Consider the following 19681-nt stretch of genomic DNA (forward strand, 5'->3'; position numbering starts at 1 on the left):
TGGCTTGCCTGCACATCAGCAAAGGGGAACTTCAGCTGAGGCAAGTGGAAGGAGGGCGGGGCCTAGATGACCTCTGAGATCACAATAGACCTGGGTGGGCCATCCTGAGCAGCAGTCTCCTGAGTCCTCCAGGAAGAGGAGGATGGGGAGAGGGCGATGATGCGGGTGATAGGAGGTGGAGTAGGGGAGCTCCTTAAACAGTGGTGCTCCCAAAGACTAGGTGGTTTGGGGATGCCCCAGAACGCATGGCTGAAGGCATGGCCTTTGCTAATGAGAAAGAAACTGAGGTGTGTGGTTCAAGGAATCCAGAGGACACAGCAGAGACACCAACGCACGCTCTATGGGAATAGCTTATGTCACCAGCAGAAGTCACTCAACTTGGATGCCCATATTAGTCTGGATATGGATGATGACGCAGCCCTGTGGTGCTGAGTTAATACACCTAGATACTGGTTCTCAACCTTCCTAAATGCTGAGACCCCTTAATACAGTTCCTCATGTTGTGGTGACCTCCAACCATAAATTTTTTGTTGCTACTTCATAACTAATTTTGCTACTGTTATGAATAGTAATGTAAATATCTGTGTTTTCTGATGGTCTCAGGTGACCCCCTGTGAAAGGGTGATTCACCCGCAAAGGGGCCACAACCTACAGCTTGAGGACCTAGCACCTGTAGGATTCCAAGCCTCTGAGGCAACCCCTCGGGTTCCCTGCTCCTGTCTCCTTGCAAGGACAGTACCTTGAGCAGCAGCGCCTCTCAAGAAGCTCAGGTGATACAGCATTGGACAATGAGGGTACACCCTTTATGGGGTGCTGGGGTGGGTCCTGTCTGTATTCACTTCCTATCTGTGGTATCTCCTAGCCCTGTTGAAAATTTTTACATGCCAGCCCCGGAGGATGAAGTCAAGAACAGTGGATATTCTCTGAGCTCTGGGAACTCCCATGCTGGGAGAAAGAACAGAAGAGACCGTGGAGTAAGGGTGTGTCACTGCCGTCAGAGAGGGGTCACAGTGCCAGGTGAATGGAGTAGTAAGGGTGTCCCTGGAGGGTAGGGCAGGGTCACAGTGCAGAAGTGGCCATGAGGCAGAGTTCTCAGAGGAAAACGCTGAGTCTAGCAGTGGCCTGAAGGAAGAGCAGCAGGAATTTGCTGAAGGTTGAATTACAACCCTCAAAATTCCCACTGGAATGTGGTTGCGGAGACAGCTTAGTTAATAAAGTGCTTATAAGCACAAGGGTGAATTTGATCCCCCAAACCTACATAAAAATAAAAGCCAGGTATAGTACCCTTATAATCTCAGGGGGTGGGACATAGAGACAGGAAGATGCCTCTGGGCTTCCTAGCTAGTAAACCTAGTCTACTTGGTGAGTTCCAGCCCAATGACAAACTCTGTTTCAAAATAGATGGATGGTATCCTTCTCAGGAATGACACCCAAGGTTATCCACTGGCCTCTACACATGTGTGCATGTCCATATACCAACACACACACACACATACACACACACACATTCTCGTATCACCAAATTCAGAAGGTAGAATTCCTTGGGAAATCGAGTCACACACAGTAGATGAGATCAGTGACATTGACGTTTTGTTGGACCAGGCTAGTTCAGGCACCATCATGACTTGACAGTCTTTAGACACTCAGCCAGTGAGAACCCCATGTGAAGAGTGGAGGTGTGCTGTCAGAATCAGGTGACCATCAGGAGCTAGAGAGGAGCCCACAGCAGAACCTGGCACAGTCTGAGATGGTGTGGGACGTCATGCTGGCACTGTGGGTTTGGAGCACTTCCTCCCACTCCCCCCCACCCCCTGGACTCCTGGCAGTAAATTGCTGGTATACTAGACTACCCAATTGTGGAACCCAGGCTCAGCAGCCCATGGAAGAGAACATAGCATTTCAGGTGGGGAAAACCTAAATCAAGGTGCAGAAAGGATGAAAACTAGCCTCTTGGTAACATGAAAGCAGCAGACTGTTGCAACTGTGCTTAGCTCAAACTAAAGTATTGTAATTGTGTGGAGCCAATTGGCTGAATAAAGGTCAGATCTGAATAAACAGTCGTCCCCAAAGAAAGTCCCAAGGGGTGACAGATGTGTAAGCAGTCATTTTTACTGAAAGTTGGCTAGGAACTGCGGGTGTGAACAATTTCCAAGCCCCCCTTCCCCTCTCCTCTCCTTTCCCTCCCTCCCCTCCCTCCCTCTTTCTTTTCTTCCTTCCTTCCTTCCTTCCTTCCTTCCTTCCTTCCTTCCTTCCTTCCTTCCTTTCTTTCTTCCTTCCTGTCTGTCTGTCTGTCTGTCTGTCTGTCTGTCTCATTTTGGTTTTTGAGACATAGTTCCTCTGTTTAGCCCTGGCTGTCCTGGAACTCTCTCTGTAGACCAAACTGGGCTTGAATTTAGATATCTGCTTGCCTCTGCCTTTGAAGTGCTGGGATTAAAGTTGTGCACCACCACTGCCTGAGGCTTTAAAATTTCTCAAAACTCTCACAAGTGGGCCAGCTCAGCAGGGAAAGAAACTTGAGGCTAAGCCTGATGACCTGTGTTCAATCCCCAGAACCCACAAAGTTATGGGAAAGAACCACTCCCATAAGAGGTTCTGACCTCCACCAGCACTCTGTGGCACACACACACACACACACCCTAAATCAACATTTGTAAATTTGTTTATTTTGAATGTCCCATCAGAATGACTGAAAGCCTCATGAAATGTTAAACCATTTGTCATTGGATATATTTGTCCTACGGAGAATGAGTACCACCGCTGCCAGCTATAAGCTGAGTTTTGGAATTCATCAGGCAAGTTCCTACCTTTTCACTGCCAGGTGGGGACCAGAAATGAGGGGGAAATCTCCTTTCCCTGTTTCTTAGTAACAGAACCTGTGGCTCACACTGTTTAGAAACCAGAAAGGACAGGTCACACGTGTATGTGAAATAGAGCAAGCCACCCATAGAGATTTCCCAGAACTTCCCATACATGCCACCCAGCTTCCTGCATAGCGTCCAGGAGAACACGTATGCCTTATCCTCATTTATACCCCAAACAACCTCCAAAACAGCTTCGGGCTAGAGCTGGTGGCCCAGGCTTGTAATCCCAGCTACTGAAGCAGGAGACTGAGGCGAGAAGATCATAGCTGCAAGGCCAGTCTGGACTACAGAGTGAGTTCAAGGCCAGCTTGAGGAATTTAGATTTCAAAATAGCAAGACAAATAAAAGAGGGCTGGAGGTGTGGCTTGTGTACAACACTGGCCTAACATGTGTGAGGTTCTGAGTTCAAAGCCCTGTTCTGTGAAAAAAAAAGGGGGGGGGAGGGAAGAAAAAATTAATCTCCATCCCAAAAGCATTTCCTAGCATTAGTAGTGGCTTTATTTATAGCTACTAAACCCTAGGAACAACCTACGTGGCTGTGCTTAGGGGACTGGTTACACAAAGTGGCACACCTACAGTGAGATCACTCAGCAGTGAAGAGAAGCCATTACTGAACCAATCAGCACCCCAAAACACAAGTGAGATAGGTCAATGATAAAGCCAGACACAAATGGTCCCTTGCCGCATGTTTGCGATTGGATGACATTCTGGAAAGACAAAACCACAAGCATAGAGAAAACACCTGCCGTTGCCAGGGGCTGGAGCTCACGTAGAGGATGAACTAGGAAGAGGAGTAAGTTTGACATCTTACTGTGCATCCATGTGCATGACTTCCCATTCACAGAGCCTTAAAACAGTACGCTGGAGCCATAAACGCAACGATGCAAAAGCCAGGCTTAAAATATCACCGCACTTTGTACACAAACAGATCCACTGATGTAAACAATGGGAGTGGTGGCCCTGCTGTGGTTTGAGTATGAAATGTCCCCTACAGGCCCCTGTGTGTCAACACTACAGCTACTGGTACTGTCTTGGGTAGGTAGGTAGGATGGGATCTTAGGAACTTAGGGCCTGTGTCATTGACATAACCTAGTAGGGGTGGGGACTGAAGGTTATAGCTGGCCCATCTCTCTCTCTCTCTCTCTCTCTCTCTCTCTCTCTCTCTCTCTCTCTCTCTCTCTCTCTTCTCTCTCTCTCTCTCTCTCCTCTCTCTCTCTCTGTGTGTGTGTTTGTCATGTGTATGTATGTATATGTGTGAGATTTGCGTCTTATTGCTCTGCCTTATTCTCTTGAGACAGAGCCTCTTACTGCACCTGAACCTTGCTGCTGGTTGGCCAGCAGGCTATGAGGATCTCTTCCTGCCCTGCCCTGTCCCCTGCGGGGGGCATGGGTATGTGAAGCCATACCCAGACATGAGGCAGATGCTGAGATGATTCAAATTCAAGAAAGTGCTCTTAGCCACTGAGTCATACCCCATGCCGTCTGCCTGCTTCCTCATTCTGCCGCCGTGATGTGGCCGGTTATGAGCTCCCATTGCCACGAGAGCAGCCAGCCCCCAGTTACCGCGATGGACTGTATACACCCTGGAACCTGCTGAGTCTGCTTCCCTACTCCGAAGAAGGTAACCGACACACCTGACAGCACTTTCACTGGAATTCCAAGGTCCACCATGTAAGCAAAAATCAGTCTTTAGTACTGTCCTCCTCTACTGAAGGGAAGCTCTCTTCTCCGCTTCCAGTCAGGCAGCTTCCTGTGTCCTCACATTACCCTTCCTCATTCCCGTGTCTAGGCGTGTGTGTGTGTGTGTGTGTGTGTGTGTGTGTGACTCTTACAAAGGGGCTTTTAGGACACTATCCTGTAGACCTGGGCCCCACCCTCTGACCTCATTTAACTCTTCCTTCATGGCTCTGCCTCCCAAACCAGCTATACAGTAGGTTAGGAAAAACGCCTCACTCAGAATGCACGTGCCCAGGCCTGCTCAGGTTATGCTGGTGGCCGTCTGAAAAACAGAGAGAGGAGGGGGATACAGAGCATTGTTGGGAGCAGTGAGACCCCAGATCCTGAATTTCTTGTAATCCCCTGATCTGAGTGCCTACGGCTGCTCTGAGCACGAGACCTTCAGGAGTTCCTGATGGCAGGAGAGTGGTTTCTGGTGGGTTTGGCTGGGGCGTGGCTATCTCTATATAATCTGCCCCTGAGCACAATAAAGGGGGTATTCTTGGGGAATTCAAGGATGACCTGTGTCGCTGTCTCTGTGTGTGTGTGTGTGTGTCTGTGTATTTTAACCTCCAGCCCCCTTGCCCAAAGCTCGCAAACTGGGTGCCAGCGCTCAGAGTGCAGACACCGGGGCGCAGTGAGCGGCAGAGTATAGTGCTGGGCAGAGAACTTGGGACAGACGCAGCGCCTTATGGGAACAGGTTGTTATGGCTGAAGGCATCTAGCCGGGTGACATTCACCTTGCTTTGCCTCAGTGGGCAGGATTGAAATCAGGCGCAAGTCCGGGTTTCGATACTGCGATTTCCATTATACTCTCAGCTACTCCACTATCTAGGTGCTGCTGGAAGCCCAGGGTTCTCCTGGAAGCCCCAAAGCTCTCTCAACAAGCAGATCCCCCCAGCTGCCTGTAAGAAAAGGGGTCAGGAAGGGACAAGGGTCTGTAGTCTCCCGAGGCTCCTGTCCCCACCTAGAGGACAGCCCCCCCTAATTTCTGGCTACCCAGAGGGCTCTGCTCTGTGGCTCTAGGAAGTGAAGCCCGGCTCAGATGCCCTGGGAGCTATGTGTCCTTGTGAAGTCTGTGCCCTGAACTGTAGGCCAAGAACCTGGAGAGCCAAGTCAGAGGAGGACATGGCCTGCAGGCTTGTGTCAGCCCGTCACCGCCTTCCATGACCCAGTTTAAGTCTTGGTGGCATCTGCTGCCCAGGCAGGAAACACATCAACACAAGTTGGGGGGAGGAGAGCAGCGCTATTTGGGGCAGGAGACAGATTAGGAAACAGACATTACTCCCTGCGGATTGCAGAGTGCCTTTTTCCCTTTTGGATTTCAGCTCTGTCCCGATTCTTTCTTGTTTGAGAGCAGTTGGATCACCCTGTGCAATGCTATAAAAGTCCAATCCCAGATCTGGTGACTTTAAGATGCGGTGTGAGGTGAGGGGGCAGCCTGACCTTGCCCTTCCATCAGGAATTTGCCTGATGATTGTCCATCCACTTGGATATGTAATTGCCAGGATAGCTAAGAATGGTGGGCCTCGTCTGAGGGTTCAGTAACCCTTCTCTGGAGCCTCTCATGGCTGTCCGAATCCCCACTTGGCCATTTGAGGTGAATTAAGGAGGGTTATAGTTCCAAAGTCAGCAGAGTGAAGAGAGCAGGCTGAGCTCAGTTAGGGAGGTGCTGGAATTCCACTCTGAAAACATGAATGGAGACATTCTGATGTTGGCATGAATGCGGTGGACGTTTTAGCAATTAAACAGAGTAGCCAAAGCAGTCAGCCATGGGCTGGGGAAAGCCACAGGGGTGCAGAAAGAGGGTCATCAATGGGAACTGGCCAGTAGCAGCACTGTGACCTAAGCAGGAAGGGGCCAGAAAAGAGGCCCCCTTGACCACCTCACGCTCTGCTTTATTACTGTGGTCAGTGCTTTCTGAGGGGAAGCCTAGCAGCATCTAGGACAGTAGGTGGCCCAGGCCTTAGGAGGCAGCAAGAGCTGCAGACAGACCTGGAGTGGGAGAACTCTAAGGCAAATGGGGAAAATAAAGGGTCAGCATCTTCTAGAACTTTCTTGCGGAGGATGAGTTGACTGCTATGACATTCTGATTCCGGGACTAACAAGCTACCTGTGATTGAGCCTCATCGTATGCAGTGTGCTGTGCTTGGGACTAGGGAGTGTGAACTGTCCCCTCCTGGCCACTTTCTGCCAGTTAGTTGGTCCCCACATCAAAGACAGCATTTTAACTCAGCGTCACCTCTGCCATACTCGCTGAGGGAAGCTAGCCGCTGGGCACTGACAAGCTATGTCTCTCAGATGAGTGCTTTGAAATGAAGCCGAATAAGGGGCGTGTCTTAGCTCCCTTTTCCATTGCTGCAATAAAATACTCTGACAAAAAGCATTTTAAGGGCCAAAGGGTTTGTTCTGGCTCAGTGTTTAAGGATACAGCCCAGGGTGGTGGGAAGTCATAGCAGGAGGTGCTGGTCATGCTTCACAGCTTGGGACAAAGACTGATGAATGTGTGCTGTTGCTCACCCCCTTCTCTACTTACATGGTCCAGGATCCCAGCCAAGGAATGGTGCCGCCCACAGTGGGCAGGTCTTCTCACCTCAGTTAATACAAGAGAGTTCCCCCACAGGATGTCCAGAGCCCCATCTCCTGGATGACTCTAGATTCAGTTGACAACACCGGCTATCACAAGCTGAATTCATTGTAGGCAGACATACAAACACCATTAGGTGGTGGTCATGAAATTTAGCCACAAAGACCAATCCTCCCTGATACTAGAGATAACTAGGAGATGACGAGCAGGAGTGGGGTCTGGTGACTCCTGCAGTTGGCCAAGCCCAGGCAGGATGCTCCCATCCCTCCTCTTGCACTCTGCATGGAGCCTTTCCGGGCTTCCCAAGACTTCATTTCCGTGACCTACATGCTTTTCTGCCTAAGGCACACAGAGTGCTTTCTGTTTCCTTGACACATTTCTAACTCATACAGGCTTTGTCATTGAACATTGTAGCAAACATGTCAAAGATGAGACTCTTAGGTGTGGCTTCAGCCTGGCTTGTTTGAAGGCAATAATGACCTTATTGCTAGTGGGAAATAGATTGTGGTAGCCTGTGGTATGCTGTGTCCCTGAGTCAAGATATCTGTTGTCATCCTTAAGACCAGTTATCAGTGAAAGGGAACCAAGTGACTCTACTATAAGGGGTTGCAATTATTAAATGCAGTAGAAAGTTTTTAAAAAGATACGAGCAAAATGGCAACACCCCCAACATTTTGGAGTTTTAAATTCTCAACATCAAGAGATAATCATAGAGCCTAACTAAGAAGCTTCTACAATTGATTCCAAAAGAATCTTATCCATTGTATCAAAAAAAAAATCAGACTGTTTCTGAATACCAGAGCTTTCCTTGCAGGCTTATGGCTTTGCTTTCCCTAACCTTGTCTTCACGGGCATTTCCTGAAGGATTGGTCAAGGCGTCTTCTAGAGCTCACCTCACTTCGGCAGCATCCCTCTTCATTCCCTTTCACAGACTCGAGAAGAATGCCAGACAACGAATTGATCTGAGAACCCAGTGATGGAGTTCCAGTCCTGGCTGGTTAAGCTGCATCAGCTTCCTTAAACACAGCCTGAAGGTTAGGATTCACCTCCATCAAGGGCTCCCAAATAGTGATTCCCATTTTGCACCCCACTGTTAGATCCTGACACCTTAGTAAGTCAAGGTCACTTACTATTGTGGTGGAAGCTCAAAGTTCTTTCTCAAAGGAAAGAACTCAGTCAGGAGACACAAATGATTTAAACAGAAATGTATTTGGCCAAAGAAGGAGAAATAGGAGTGGGCTGCCCCTGAGGTAGATATCATACAGGGGGTCCTGCATTGGTTTCTTAAAAGGGCACATCCTAGCTGCAGCTTCAGGGATGTTTACCCTTCAGAAAACGGATCTACCAAGAGATGGCCACAGTTTGCCTTGGTCACGCAAATCTAAGTCCTTGCTCATCCAGTAGCAGAGAAGGGTGTATTGCTTTATGAATTGTTAGTTCAAGGTGTATATTTGTGTGTGTACTAAGGCACAAGGTAGGATATGTTTCTCCCTGTAAGTTATAAGATACCACTGTACTGTGTAATCCCTGTCATGGTCCAGTGCCTCTTCTACAGATGTTAGACTACCCACTCCCCACAAGTCTTAGAAAATAGATGGAAATTTAGAAGATAGAATGAAGTTATATAAAATTTATATCACAAAGTATTCAAATGAATGAATGGGGAAAATAAACTCCTTGCTCATATAATTGGTTGTCTCCTTTATATCTATGCCATATAGACTTGACCAAGAAAAGATCTAGAGATGTAACCACCATTAGTCCCTGGATGTATGGTATGGCACTGGTCTTCAAACATGGCCTCGTGGTTTTCTAAGCCCAAACTCTTGCCCTTTGTTTCATGACCAGCAGAAAGCTACTCAGTTAGTTGTCTCTGGTGGAAGGATACATTGGTTCTGATATCCCTGGTCCAGTTCAATCCACTCTCACATATGATGGGCAGTGACTTTAGTTGCTGGGAAGTCTCGGGCTCCATGTGTTGGAGAAATCGATAGACATCAATGCCTCCGGAACAATTGGTTATCTGGAAGTGCTTTTTGAATAAATTAAAAAACGGAAGGAAAGGTGTGGTCTCCATGTCCTGAGCCATAATCTCCCACTTTCAGATTGAAATTGGGCCCGAGAGCCCTTGCCCTACCTGCCACACACAGAGAGCTCTTTCTGCATGGTCAGGCCATGGAGGCATCTGCAGGTTTGGGTTGGGCGCTCCCTGGGTGCAGACCTGGGTTGGGTACTGGACTGACAGAACAAAGCTAATCTGTGGCTGGGTTTGATCATGACACAAGAGAGAAAGAAGCAACTCAGAATGTCAGAGCAAACACAATGCAGGTGGAGCCCCCCTCATAGGGAAGGGTGGGGAGACTTCTCATGAGAGATTTTCAAAGACTTCCTGAATCACACCCTCCTGACTCTCCTTTGTCAGAGGACATGATGTTTGCCTCTGGAACACTTCTCTCAGCATGGAGTTCAATATTCCTACATTAGAGTGTGAGCCAGGGAACTAAGTCTGTGGTTAACTCATCAGTGCAGAGACCAATCCGTAGTCAGTGTTCTTCAGATGCTTGGGAGAAGATGGGAGAGAACAGACTGGGCAAGCAGTAAGAGCATTTTGAGCTTAGCAGTTTGATTTATCCCCGGTAAACATGGCAGCAAGCAGTATTTGAGACCCCACGCTTAGCCATATGGGGTATCCTGAAATGCGAGTCAAGGGGCTTCGCGAGGCTTTGGAGAGGTTGAGCGCTCTTCCTTCCCTTTGCGTCTCCTCCAGGATCCATGGGATAAACTGAGCCACAGATACAAACATACCAGGTCTCCCCCTGGAACCTGAGGTTACGCCCCAGCTGAAGACACCCACTTGAAAGAGCCTCCGAGTCTCCCAGTTAGCACAGACCATGGGTGCCCCACTGTCTCCCTGGGAATGAGAAAAGCAAGAAGCGCTATATGTGAGAGGCCATCCAGCAGGAGGATATGAAGGGGTGGCTGGTGGAATGTGCAAGGGCCCCTCTCCTGGACTCCTCCTGGGGACCTAAGAATTGTGGGGTACGAGGGGGTGGGGCGTGGCAGCGGCCAAGTACCTGGCACTTGCCGTTGGTGCCTCCTTCCTTCCAGGCACAAAGCATGTTCCTGGAGAGCTGAGTCACCCTCTTGGCGCATGCTCTCCAGCTAATCCGAACCACCCTCAGCTTCGTCAGGTGCATGTTTAAGCCTCTGGTTGAGCCTAGCAAAGTGAGGAAGCCAGCCTGAGAATGAGCATGCATTGGCCACCGACAGTGACCAGTCCACACACATCAAAGAGAAAGCCCTGGTGGGTTACAGTGCCCAACAAGTCAGATTCACAGTTTCCCTGGTGCGGATGATTTACTGCAAGATCCCACTCGGTTATCTAGGTGTCCCAACAAGTAGTGCCTCTACTAATGTATATGCCCAGAGGATGCAGGCTCTCTCCAGAAGCAAGCCAGTCCCTTAACAGGGGCACAATATGGAGAGTTCTCCATGGTCTTACCCTTGCTCTGAAGCTAACCTTTGTCCTAAAGTTGAAGTTTAGAGCAGCACACATTTTGTCTTTGGGGAGATAAATGGAGACACTTGAAAGAATAGGCACATCCAAGATGTATCATCTTGAAGGGGAAAATAACCGCAGTGCTAAAGGAAATCCTGCCTTTCTCCCTGTTCATGGTCCATGGGTGGCCAGCCTGGTGCTCTACAGGAAGAGGAATGGAGTCACTGGTGCTCACCGCCCCAGGGAAACCACTGGTTTAATTATATCAGCAAATGCTGGACTCTTTGTGAGGCTAACAGGTGTGTGAGCCAAACACTTTTGATGGAATCCGTAGAAATGATCACTGCTTTAAAGTTTTGAGATTCTTCTATATCCCGCGTATTTGCGGGGGAGAAGGGACTTGACCTACGTAATTTCACCTACATGATTTAGTTGAGGGAGGCATTGTTGTTCTATAGGTGGGAAAAGGTGATGAGAAAGGAGGGGATGGATGCTACCACAAATTCAGTTTGAGTTGTCCCCAGCTAAACTATCATTCTGCTCAGCAGTAGGCAGCCCACAAGTGAGCTTCATGTGGCATGAAGGTGAGGTGCGTACCGTGGCCATGAGTAGACGCCCACTCTGCCATCCAGCACCGATCCCAGGAACTCTCCTGCTGTGGCAGGCAGATGGGCATTTTGACCTTATTGAATTGGACTGGCGTGGCGAGCAGGAGCAGGCAGAGGTCGCTGTCAAGGTGGGGCGGCTTATAATCTTTGTGAGCGATGATCTTCTGCACCTGTTTCCTCTCCAAGTTGATGTCGCTGAAGGTCTTGGTTCCCATGACTACAGAGACGTTCACCGCTACCACTTCTAATCTGAAGGATGAAGACAGAAGCACCACAGCTGACAATGATCGTGGGGCACTTTGTATCTACAAACACATTTCCACGCCACTAAGTAGTATAGAATAGGGGGTTTGTAGGGGCAGGGGCTAAAGAGATCAGGGAGGTCAGAGTCATGGACCAGACCCAGATGGATCTCTGAACAGGTGAACCATTAGCTCCAGGGGAAGCTCTCACCAACAGAAGTGTAATGTACCCATTGAGAAAAGAGGATGTGAATGCCTTAGGGACAGGAATCTTGGCTCTCTTATTGACTGCTACACCCCTCTCTCTTGAAATTGTACCCAGTAGGTGCTCAATGCATGCACAATGAGTGAGTGAATCTAGTATATAAGTGGTGGGCAAGAAAAGGAAGCCTATACTAATTTTCCCAACACTGGTGCTAAGCTACAAGAAGCAACCAAGTTGTGATATAGTTGATCAAGCCAAGAGGTACTACAATATAGGATACAGGAGCAGATTTGGGTCCAAAGTCACTGGACACAATGCCTGTGGCTTCCAAAGCTTCATGTACCAACCAACCAAGCGACTAGCCCAGACTGCATGTGTACTACGAGAGACATAAATGGCGGTGATGCCCAGACACTTACAGGGTTCTTGGGAAGCAATGTGCTGCCGTCAGAACCCACCACTGGTGGATGATGGAGCCTCCACACAGGTGTTTCCCAAGCATCTGGATACTCACTTGCCACGGGAATTCACCATTCTGGACTTCCAGCAGTTCACGGAACGGCAACCATGATGAGTTTGGGAAGGCAGGTCTGTGGCCACACAGGACTGGTTTTGAGAGAGAAAGCAAAGAGACATTGGTATACAAGACGCCCAGAGAAATCCTCACTTCACAGTCTCAGAACCTTTCCAGCTAAGCTCAGGATGGCATCTGAGGGAAATCAAATGAGAGGGCCCACAGAACAGATCTTAGAAAACACCTCCAAACTGAAGATGATCAGTGTAGGGAAATGCAAACTAACAAAAATGGACCTGCCGCAGAAATCATAAACACATATTCTATGTTTAAAGGGTGTTGGAAGACCAATGGGAGGAAAAGCAACAGAAATTTACCAGTTAATGCTGTTGCTTGATAGAATTGTAAAATAACTGTGAGTGACTTTGAGAAAGATGAGTACACCTCTCTCTCCCTCTCTCTCTCTTTCTCTCCCTCCCTCCCTCCTCCCCCCTCTCTCACACAGAGATAGAAATGGATAGATAGATAGATAGATAGATAGATAGATAGATAGATAGATAGAGAGAGAGAGAGAGAGGGAGGGAGGAGGGAGAGAGGGGAGAGGGAGGGAGGGAGATGAGATCAAACATAGCAAAGTCACATAATGAACCATACATGTCAGCATCCTTTTGTGTGGGGTCCTGCTGTAATTCTTCAGAAAGAGTACCAAACATTTGCACATCTGGTCCACCCATAGAACTTTCTCTATGGGGCACCTCCCAGGATCACAGAGCAAATATTACATGAACCGACTTCTTACAGCAATATGACCTGATAAATATTTTCTAAATTAAATGCATCCCTATTCGACTCCACACCTTTCTGCTGCCTCTTTCAGGGTCTGGACCTAGAGAGAGCCTCAATTCACTTACAGCCAGGGAGAAATAAAGCCAGTAGTTGATCTTGCCCCAAGTCTCCTGTGTTTCTGGAACTCTGGGCACATATCCTGGAAGATTCACTGTAAATAGCATCTTCAACCAGTCCAGTACATCTGCTTTGATCAATCAGTCATAGCCTCCTAATTTACTGAATCAAATTCCATCTTCTGCCACCTCTGGGGGTAAAGAGCTCTGGGTCTCTCTGGGTGAGATTTTATGCTCTCTGGATCTGGGTTCGAGACCTCTAAATCTGCACACACACACACCCTGGAGCCCCCCCCCCCCATTCACTCTAGGGCATCCAGGGGTGAGGTAGCAGGCATTTCCTACCTTTAATTCTGGGCTAGTCAGACACTAACCTTGGTTGTCCTGGGCATGTCCCTTGGACGTCATGAGCAGTGCAATCAGAAGGGAGAGCATCGTGTTGCCATTCCAGTCTGGTGTTGCCCACCTTGATACCCTGCCCACACTGATAAAACAGCAGCTGCAGCTGCCATAGTTGGGCATCACAAATGCATGGCAGAGCCTGGCCTGGTGACATCACAGTGAATGTGGAGATTAGAGAGGAAAAGCAGGCACAGCCTGATTGAGCCACATCCCTCTCCCAGTCCTTTCTGATTACCGGTCCTTTTGGGTGCCTCCTGCTGACAGTCCTCTATCTGCCCATGTGTTCTGGCCCTGCCCTTGACTCTGAGCACTTGGGGGAGCCATTTATTCTTCTGCCACCTTCGGCAATAATGAGCTTTGGGTCTCTGGGTGAGATTTTATATTCTCTGAAATTGGATCTCAAAATTTCCATGGTCCTCTACAGGAAATTTTAACCCTATCATGGGTTAGAGAAGAACTAAAGTGGGTGTCGGTGTTACATTAAAATGTTACTTACATTAAAAAGATCACTCTGGACAGGGCTGCAGAGATAGTTCAGTTAGTAAAGTGCTTGCTTGCCTTGCAAGTGCAAGGGCTTGAGTTCAGTCTCTAGAAGCTGTGCTTGATTACAAGGGTGGGGTCATGGTGTAATTTCATCACTAGAGAGGCAGAGATAGGCAGATTCTTGGGGCTTGCTGGGTAGTCAGCCTAGTCTATTTGGCAACTCCCAGGACAGCTGGAGACCCTATGTTTAAAAAGATATTCATGGTCAGGGGTGGGTCCTGGAACAAGTGACTCATCAATTAAGAGCACTTGATGCTCTTATAGAGGACATGGGTTCAAATCCCAGCACCCACATGTTGGCTCACAACATGTGTAAAGTTCCAGGGTATCTGACACTTTCTTCTGACCTCCAGGAACAGCATGCATCACATGGTACACATTTGTGCATGCAGACAGAACCCTCATAGACATAAAATGAAAATAAATAATACTTTAAGACGATGAATAAAGCCTGAGAAATAACACCCAAGTTTGCCAAGTTTATGCACTAGTCTCCACATGCACCTGCACATGTACCTCACACACACACACACACACACACACACACACAGAGAGAGAGAGAGAGAGAGAGAGAGAGAGAGAGAGAGAGAGAGAGAAAACTCTAAATACACCATGGAAACCATGGAAACATGGATGTTATTTGGGGGCAGGTAAAACCAGAACAAGATTATCACATAGGAGTAATCCAGGTGAGAGGTGTTGGTGGCCTGGTGTTGGTGGTCTGACTGCTGAGACACAGAATAGCAACTGAAGTTCCATGGCCACTGGCTCCACAGCATGCATAGTCTGGAAACAGTGAGGATCAGAAGTTCAGGGGATAACCTGGGAAAGGGTCCAGCGGTAGATCCTAGGATGAAAACGATGCCAGGGGAAGCACGCAGAGACAAGGGAGGACTGAGCTGCTATGGCCTCTCTGCCTTGATGTGTACCAGCAGGAGGCAGAGTCAGAAAGGAGCCTGGAGATTGCAAGGGAGCAGAGAAGAGTCAGAGGTGGTACTGGGTGAGAGTCAGGGAGAGAGAGTTGTCTGGGAATAGCATTCTGTGAGTTCTTAATCTCTCCTCCGACTCCCATCATCTGTCCATCATCCATCATTACTTTCTTCACATCATCATCCTCCTCATCAGCAGCATTTATGATGCTAGTTATCCTTAACTTGAAGCTGACAGAATAAGCAGCTCCAGGATGCACCTTCGGCTTACTGGAAGATGCTGCTGTATCTGCTCTCCATCAACAGTCCTGTCTCTCAGGGAAGGAGTGCACACTGACTGCAGGAATGAAATTCCTGCTTCATAAACAGTGGCATGTACAAGGTTCCTAAGTCTTCTAGAACCCTCTCAACTTCCTCAAGGTTCCAGTCTCTTGGTCAAGGAGTCCCACTTGGATAATTACTTACTCCCTTGCTGTGAAGAGATGACCCTACAAACTGCAGCTTAAAGAAAACGTGTTTCTTTTGGCTCACAGTTTGAGGGTACAGTCCACCATGGGGAGGAACTCATAGTGGTAGGAATGTGGGGTAGCTGGCCACATGGCCTCCGTGGTTGGAAGCAGAGACAGATGGACACTGGTTGAAGTTTGCTTTCTCCTTTGTATTCTGTCTAGGATCCCAGCCTAAGGGATGGTGCTGCCAACAGCTGATGTGGCATTTCACACCTCAGTTAACTGAATCGAGATAATCCCTTGGAGGCTGTCTCCTAGGTGATTTCAGATTTCATTAAGACAGTATTAGCTATTACACTGCCTTTGCCCAAGGCGCCCCCCCCTTCTCTTTCTCTCTGCTTTGCCTGCTGTCTTATCTCCAGTGGATATCAATACTGTACACATCCTCAGCATTATCAGTTTGTTCCCCTGTTAGATTATAACTCTGGTGAGGGCAAGGGTCTTTTCTTTTTCTTTGCTCTTACATCCTCTGTTCTTAGCATGCCAAGTCTGTTACTTATTAGGTCTTAGTAAGTAGTTGGAATCGAAGTGGGTGGGGACCTCCACAAGGGGCCAAAGACAAACTGGGCCTTTAGCTATTTCATTTCCTTCACCCTCAATGATGACCTTTCTCAGCTTTGTAGCAAAACACTAGATGAGACCCCACAAGGAGGATGGTTATTGATGGGTCAGGGTCTTCCCTGAACCCTCAGACTGTTGAGACAAGCACCCACTGGGCTACTCAGTGAGAGACACTTGAGATAACCCTAGGATGCATCCCACACAGCTAGCACCCCTTTGCCTAGCTCACAACTAAGCAATATATTAACTTCCCACTAGCTTCGCTGTGGGTTAGGATAATAGTTACCAAGTTTCCTTGGAAGAATGTAAAGGTCTCTCTCTCTCTCTCTCTCTCTCTCTCTCTCTCTCTCTCTCTTGGTTTTTCGAGACAGGGTTTCTCTGCAGCTTTGGTGCCCGTCCCGGAACTACCTCTTGTAGACCAGGCTGGCCTCGAACTCCCAGAGATCCGCCTGCCTCTGCTGGGATTAAAGGCATGCGCCACCACCGCCCGGCTCTCTCTCTCTCTCTCTCTCTTTTAACCAAACTCCCCTACCCTCATAAAGTCAAATAAAAGCCTGCTGCATGCTCTGTTATGTGGCACAGTCTGACGGACATCCTCAAGCCGCCCTTATCTCATCCCTAACCTCAGTGAAGTTTTGAATGCTTAACCAAAATATGTGGCTTGACTTCATTTTTATTGCTTCCACCCCTTATTCCCGCATCAGACTGAATAAATGAGGGCCTGAGAAGTCTTGCCTCCGACTCAGGGTAGGGGGAGGTTGTTTCATCCTGGACACACCCGCTAAGGCTTGTATTGAGCAAGTTATTTAAAGTCTGTTAAGTGTCTTCTCCCCTCATGAATGTCCAAGAACATTTATTAAAATTATGGGAGAATTAGAGATCATTTAAAGCACCCATGAAAAAGCGTGGTCCTCAAAATGTGCCTGAGTCTCTTTTCTCTCCCACAAAACAAGGGAAGGCATAGCTCAACATAGTCTGTGGAATGTTTCTTCACACTGAAGATTACAGCAAATGACTTCATTGCCTGGAGGAGTCACGAGAGGAAACCAGTGCTCCACGCCTGAGGTGTGCCTCTCTTTGAATCTAAGAGGGGGGACAGCAAGGTGACTTCCAAGTTCATCGCTAGGACAAGTCAGGGATTATGATCCTTCCCTGACTCAAATGCAAATATCGTGGTTAACTTGTGACCTGGGTCATAGATCTTCCTTGTCATTGTCCCGGCAAATGTGGTCACTGTGACCATAGCCACCCTCTCACCAGCTGAAAGGGCTGTTACTGAAAAATAACTCAGAGATGAAGTACTCCCCAGTCCCTTATGGGCATGGTAGAAGCTGCCTCTGAAGGTGGGTGGCTTGCACAGCTAACAGCAGAGTCGGTTTGTTAACCTGTCCATTAGTCATGGGCGCTGTGAATGGCAGGACACCTCCAGGAACAAAGCGTCCCCAGGTGAGTTCCACGGCCTCTGTTGGATGCTGGTGAGGAGGCCATGTAACATGATGCTCCAGCTGTGACAGTGGGTTTTAAGTTATCGTGGTAATGGCTGCCCAACACTGCACCATTGAAGGAGCTTTGGGGCCCATTTCTAGCTCCATAGAAAGCAGTAATGACCAGGTGGCCACAAGTCATAAGAGCTTGGGCATGAATGGTACATGTCACTCCTACTTGACGTCTGCCTCCCTACATCAGGTCCCTTGTTCAGCTCATATTTCCCCCAGTGCTAAATAAGAAATCCCAAACTTGCTCTAAAGGCACCAGCAAAGGAAGGGGAATCAGACTGCAGTGTTTGCACAGAGCGGCTTAGGACCATGACCAACCGCAGCTCTGAGCTCCCTGCTTTGTTTGTGCACCATACAGGGGAATGACTTGCTGTGCTCTGACGAATGTTTGAGATGCCTCATGGCTTCTCCACCAATCTCACACAAAGGTTCTACAGGCATTGTACCCAAACCCAGCTTCAGTTTTCCCTGGTCACAGTCAAGACTTTTATTCTGATTGGGTGAATGTTTGGCTCCCTCGTCAGACAAAGTTTCAAGGCCCAACTCCTTTTCAGCACTGGCTCTGCTCTCTCTTCTCCAAGGGTCAAAGCTGGGGAAGATTGCTGGCAGGTGAGCTAGCCTACACATAAGACCACTTAGGGCTAATTCTTGCAGGTGGGCATGTGAGTGAGCTCCTCACTGTTCCAGGTAGGCCAAGGAGAAGCTTTCGTGGTGCCAAGGTCCCATTCTCCTCTTAGGCTCCAAATGTCTATTGTGAATCCCCTGTTCTCCTTCTAAAGACTCCCTGTGTCTTCCCAGATGTATGGATGCATCCTGGGACTATCGCAAGTGTCTCTCCCCTACCAGCACCCACTGGGTCCCCAAACAAACCAGAGGCTAAGAGAAGACCCTACCCAGCTGCAACCCTTTCAACTCAGCCAGACATACTCTGGATTTCCCAGGAATAAGCCAGTATATGGCCCTGGAATGGTACTATAGACATTCAGAAGGAGCTTCAGGAAATGTTTGGCCCTGATGCTTGCCCCGCTTCACTCCTCTAAACCCACTGGGTCAAAATCTGCAGGCTTAAGCTTGGAAGTTGGCACACAAGGCTTCCCAAAGAAAACATGGAGCATCAGCTAAATGTGAATTTCAATAGTAACTTTTTTTTTCTATTTGAATGTCCCAACCAGTGCATGGGATATACTTAAATCTAAAAAAAAGTCATTTTAAATTGTGATCCACACTTCACACTTATAATCCCAACACTCAGGGGGCTGAGGCAGGATTGCTGGGAGTTCAAGGTGGGCTGGGATACTTAGTGAATTCAAGCAAATCTAAGCTACAAAGGAAAACTCTGTATCAAAAAAAAAAAGCAAAAGAAAAGGGCATCACTAATTTTTTACCCTTCTCCACATTCTTCTCGATGCCCCAAGCTGCTCTTCTAAGGTCAGAAGATCACTGGCTAGGACTTTGGTGACACCACCAGGAGGATGTCTTTCTAATTGCCTCTGGAGCATCAGTCAGACAATGGTCCCTAAGTGATATGGCTTATCCTGTACCTTCTTTTGAGTTTCTGCAGGTACTTTCAGGCCCTAAGGTTGCTTCCTCTACTTTGAGCCAATGCTCATCCAATTCTAGGGAGGAGGAGGAAGGTGTGCACTACAGATTACGGCAGGCTTCTTGCCTTAGTTGTTATTCTATTGCCATGAAAAGACACCATGACTAAGGCAACTTACAGAAGAAAGCACTTAATTGGGGACTCGTTTACAGTTTCTGAGGGCAAGTCCATGACTATTATGGTGGGATTGTGGCAGCAGGCAGACAGGCATGATACTAGAGCAGTAGCTGAGAACTTGCATCCTGATCCTAAGGTAGCAGGCAGAGAGAGAGAGAGACTGGGCCTCTGGCATGGGGCATCTGTAGAAACCTCACAGTCCACCCTTAGGGAAACACCTCTTCCATCAAGGCCACACCTACTCTGACAAGGCCCTCCCTCCTAATCCTTCTCAAACAGTTCCATCAATTGGGAACCAAACGTTGAACTATATGAGCCTACAGGGGCCATGCTCGTCAAACTGCCACACTTTGTAAGCATTTTTTTTTTTTTGATTTTTCGAGACAGGGT

The 19681-nt window shown here is 48.2% G+C and overlaps 1 protein-coding gene across 1 annotated transcript; it reads right to left on the bottom strand.

Annotated features, from left to right (window-relative positions):
- Window positions 1-9778: 9778 nt before the first annotated feature.
- Window positions 9779-12252, bottom strand: Prss51 (serine protease 51). The gene is made up of 4 exons (XM_057785693.1): window positions 12233-12252; window positions 11261-11520; window positions 10239-10381; window positions 9779-10075 (listed from the first exon to the last, which is right to left on the bottom strand). The coding sequence occupies exons 1-4, from the start codon at window positions 12250-12252 to the stop codon at window positions 9779-9781; spliced, it is 720 nt and encodes a 239-aa protein (XP_057641676.1).
- Window positions 12253-19681: the final 7429 nt, after the last annotated feature.

Source organism: Chionomys nivalis, chromosome 12, assembly GCF_950005125.1.
Source record: "Chionomys nivalis chromosome 12, mChiNiv1.1, whole genome shotgun sequence".
Classification (NCBI taxonomy): domain Eukaryota; kingdom Metazoa; phylum Chordata; class Mammalia; order Rodentia; family Cricetidae; genus Chionomys; species Chionomys nivalis.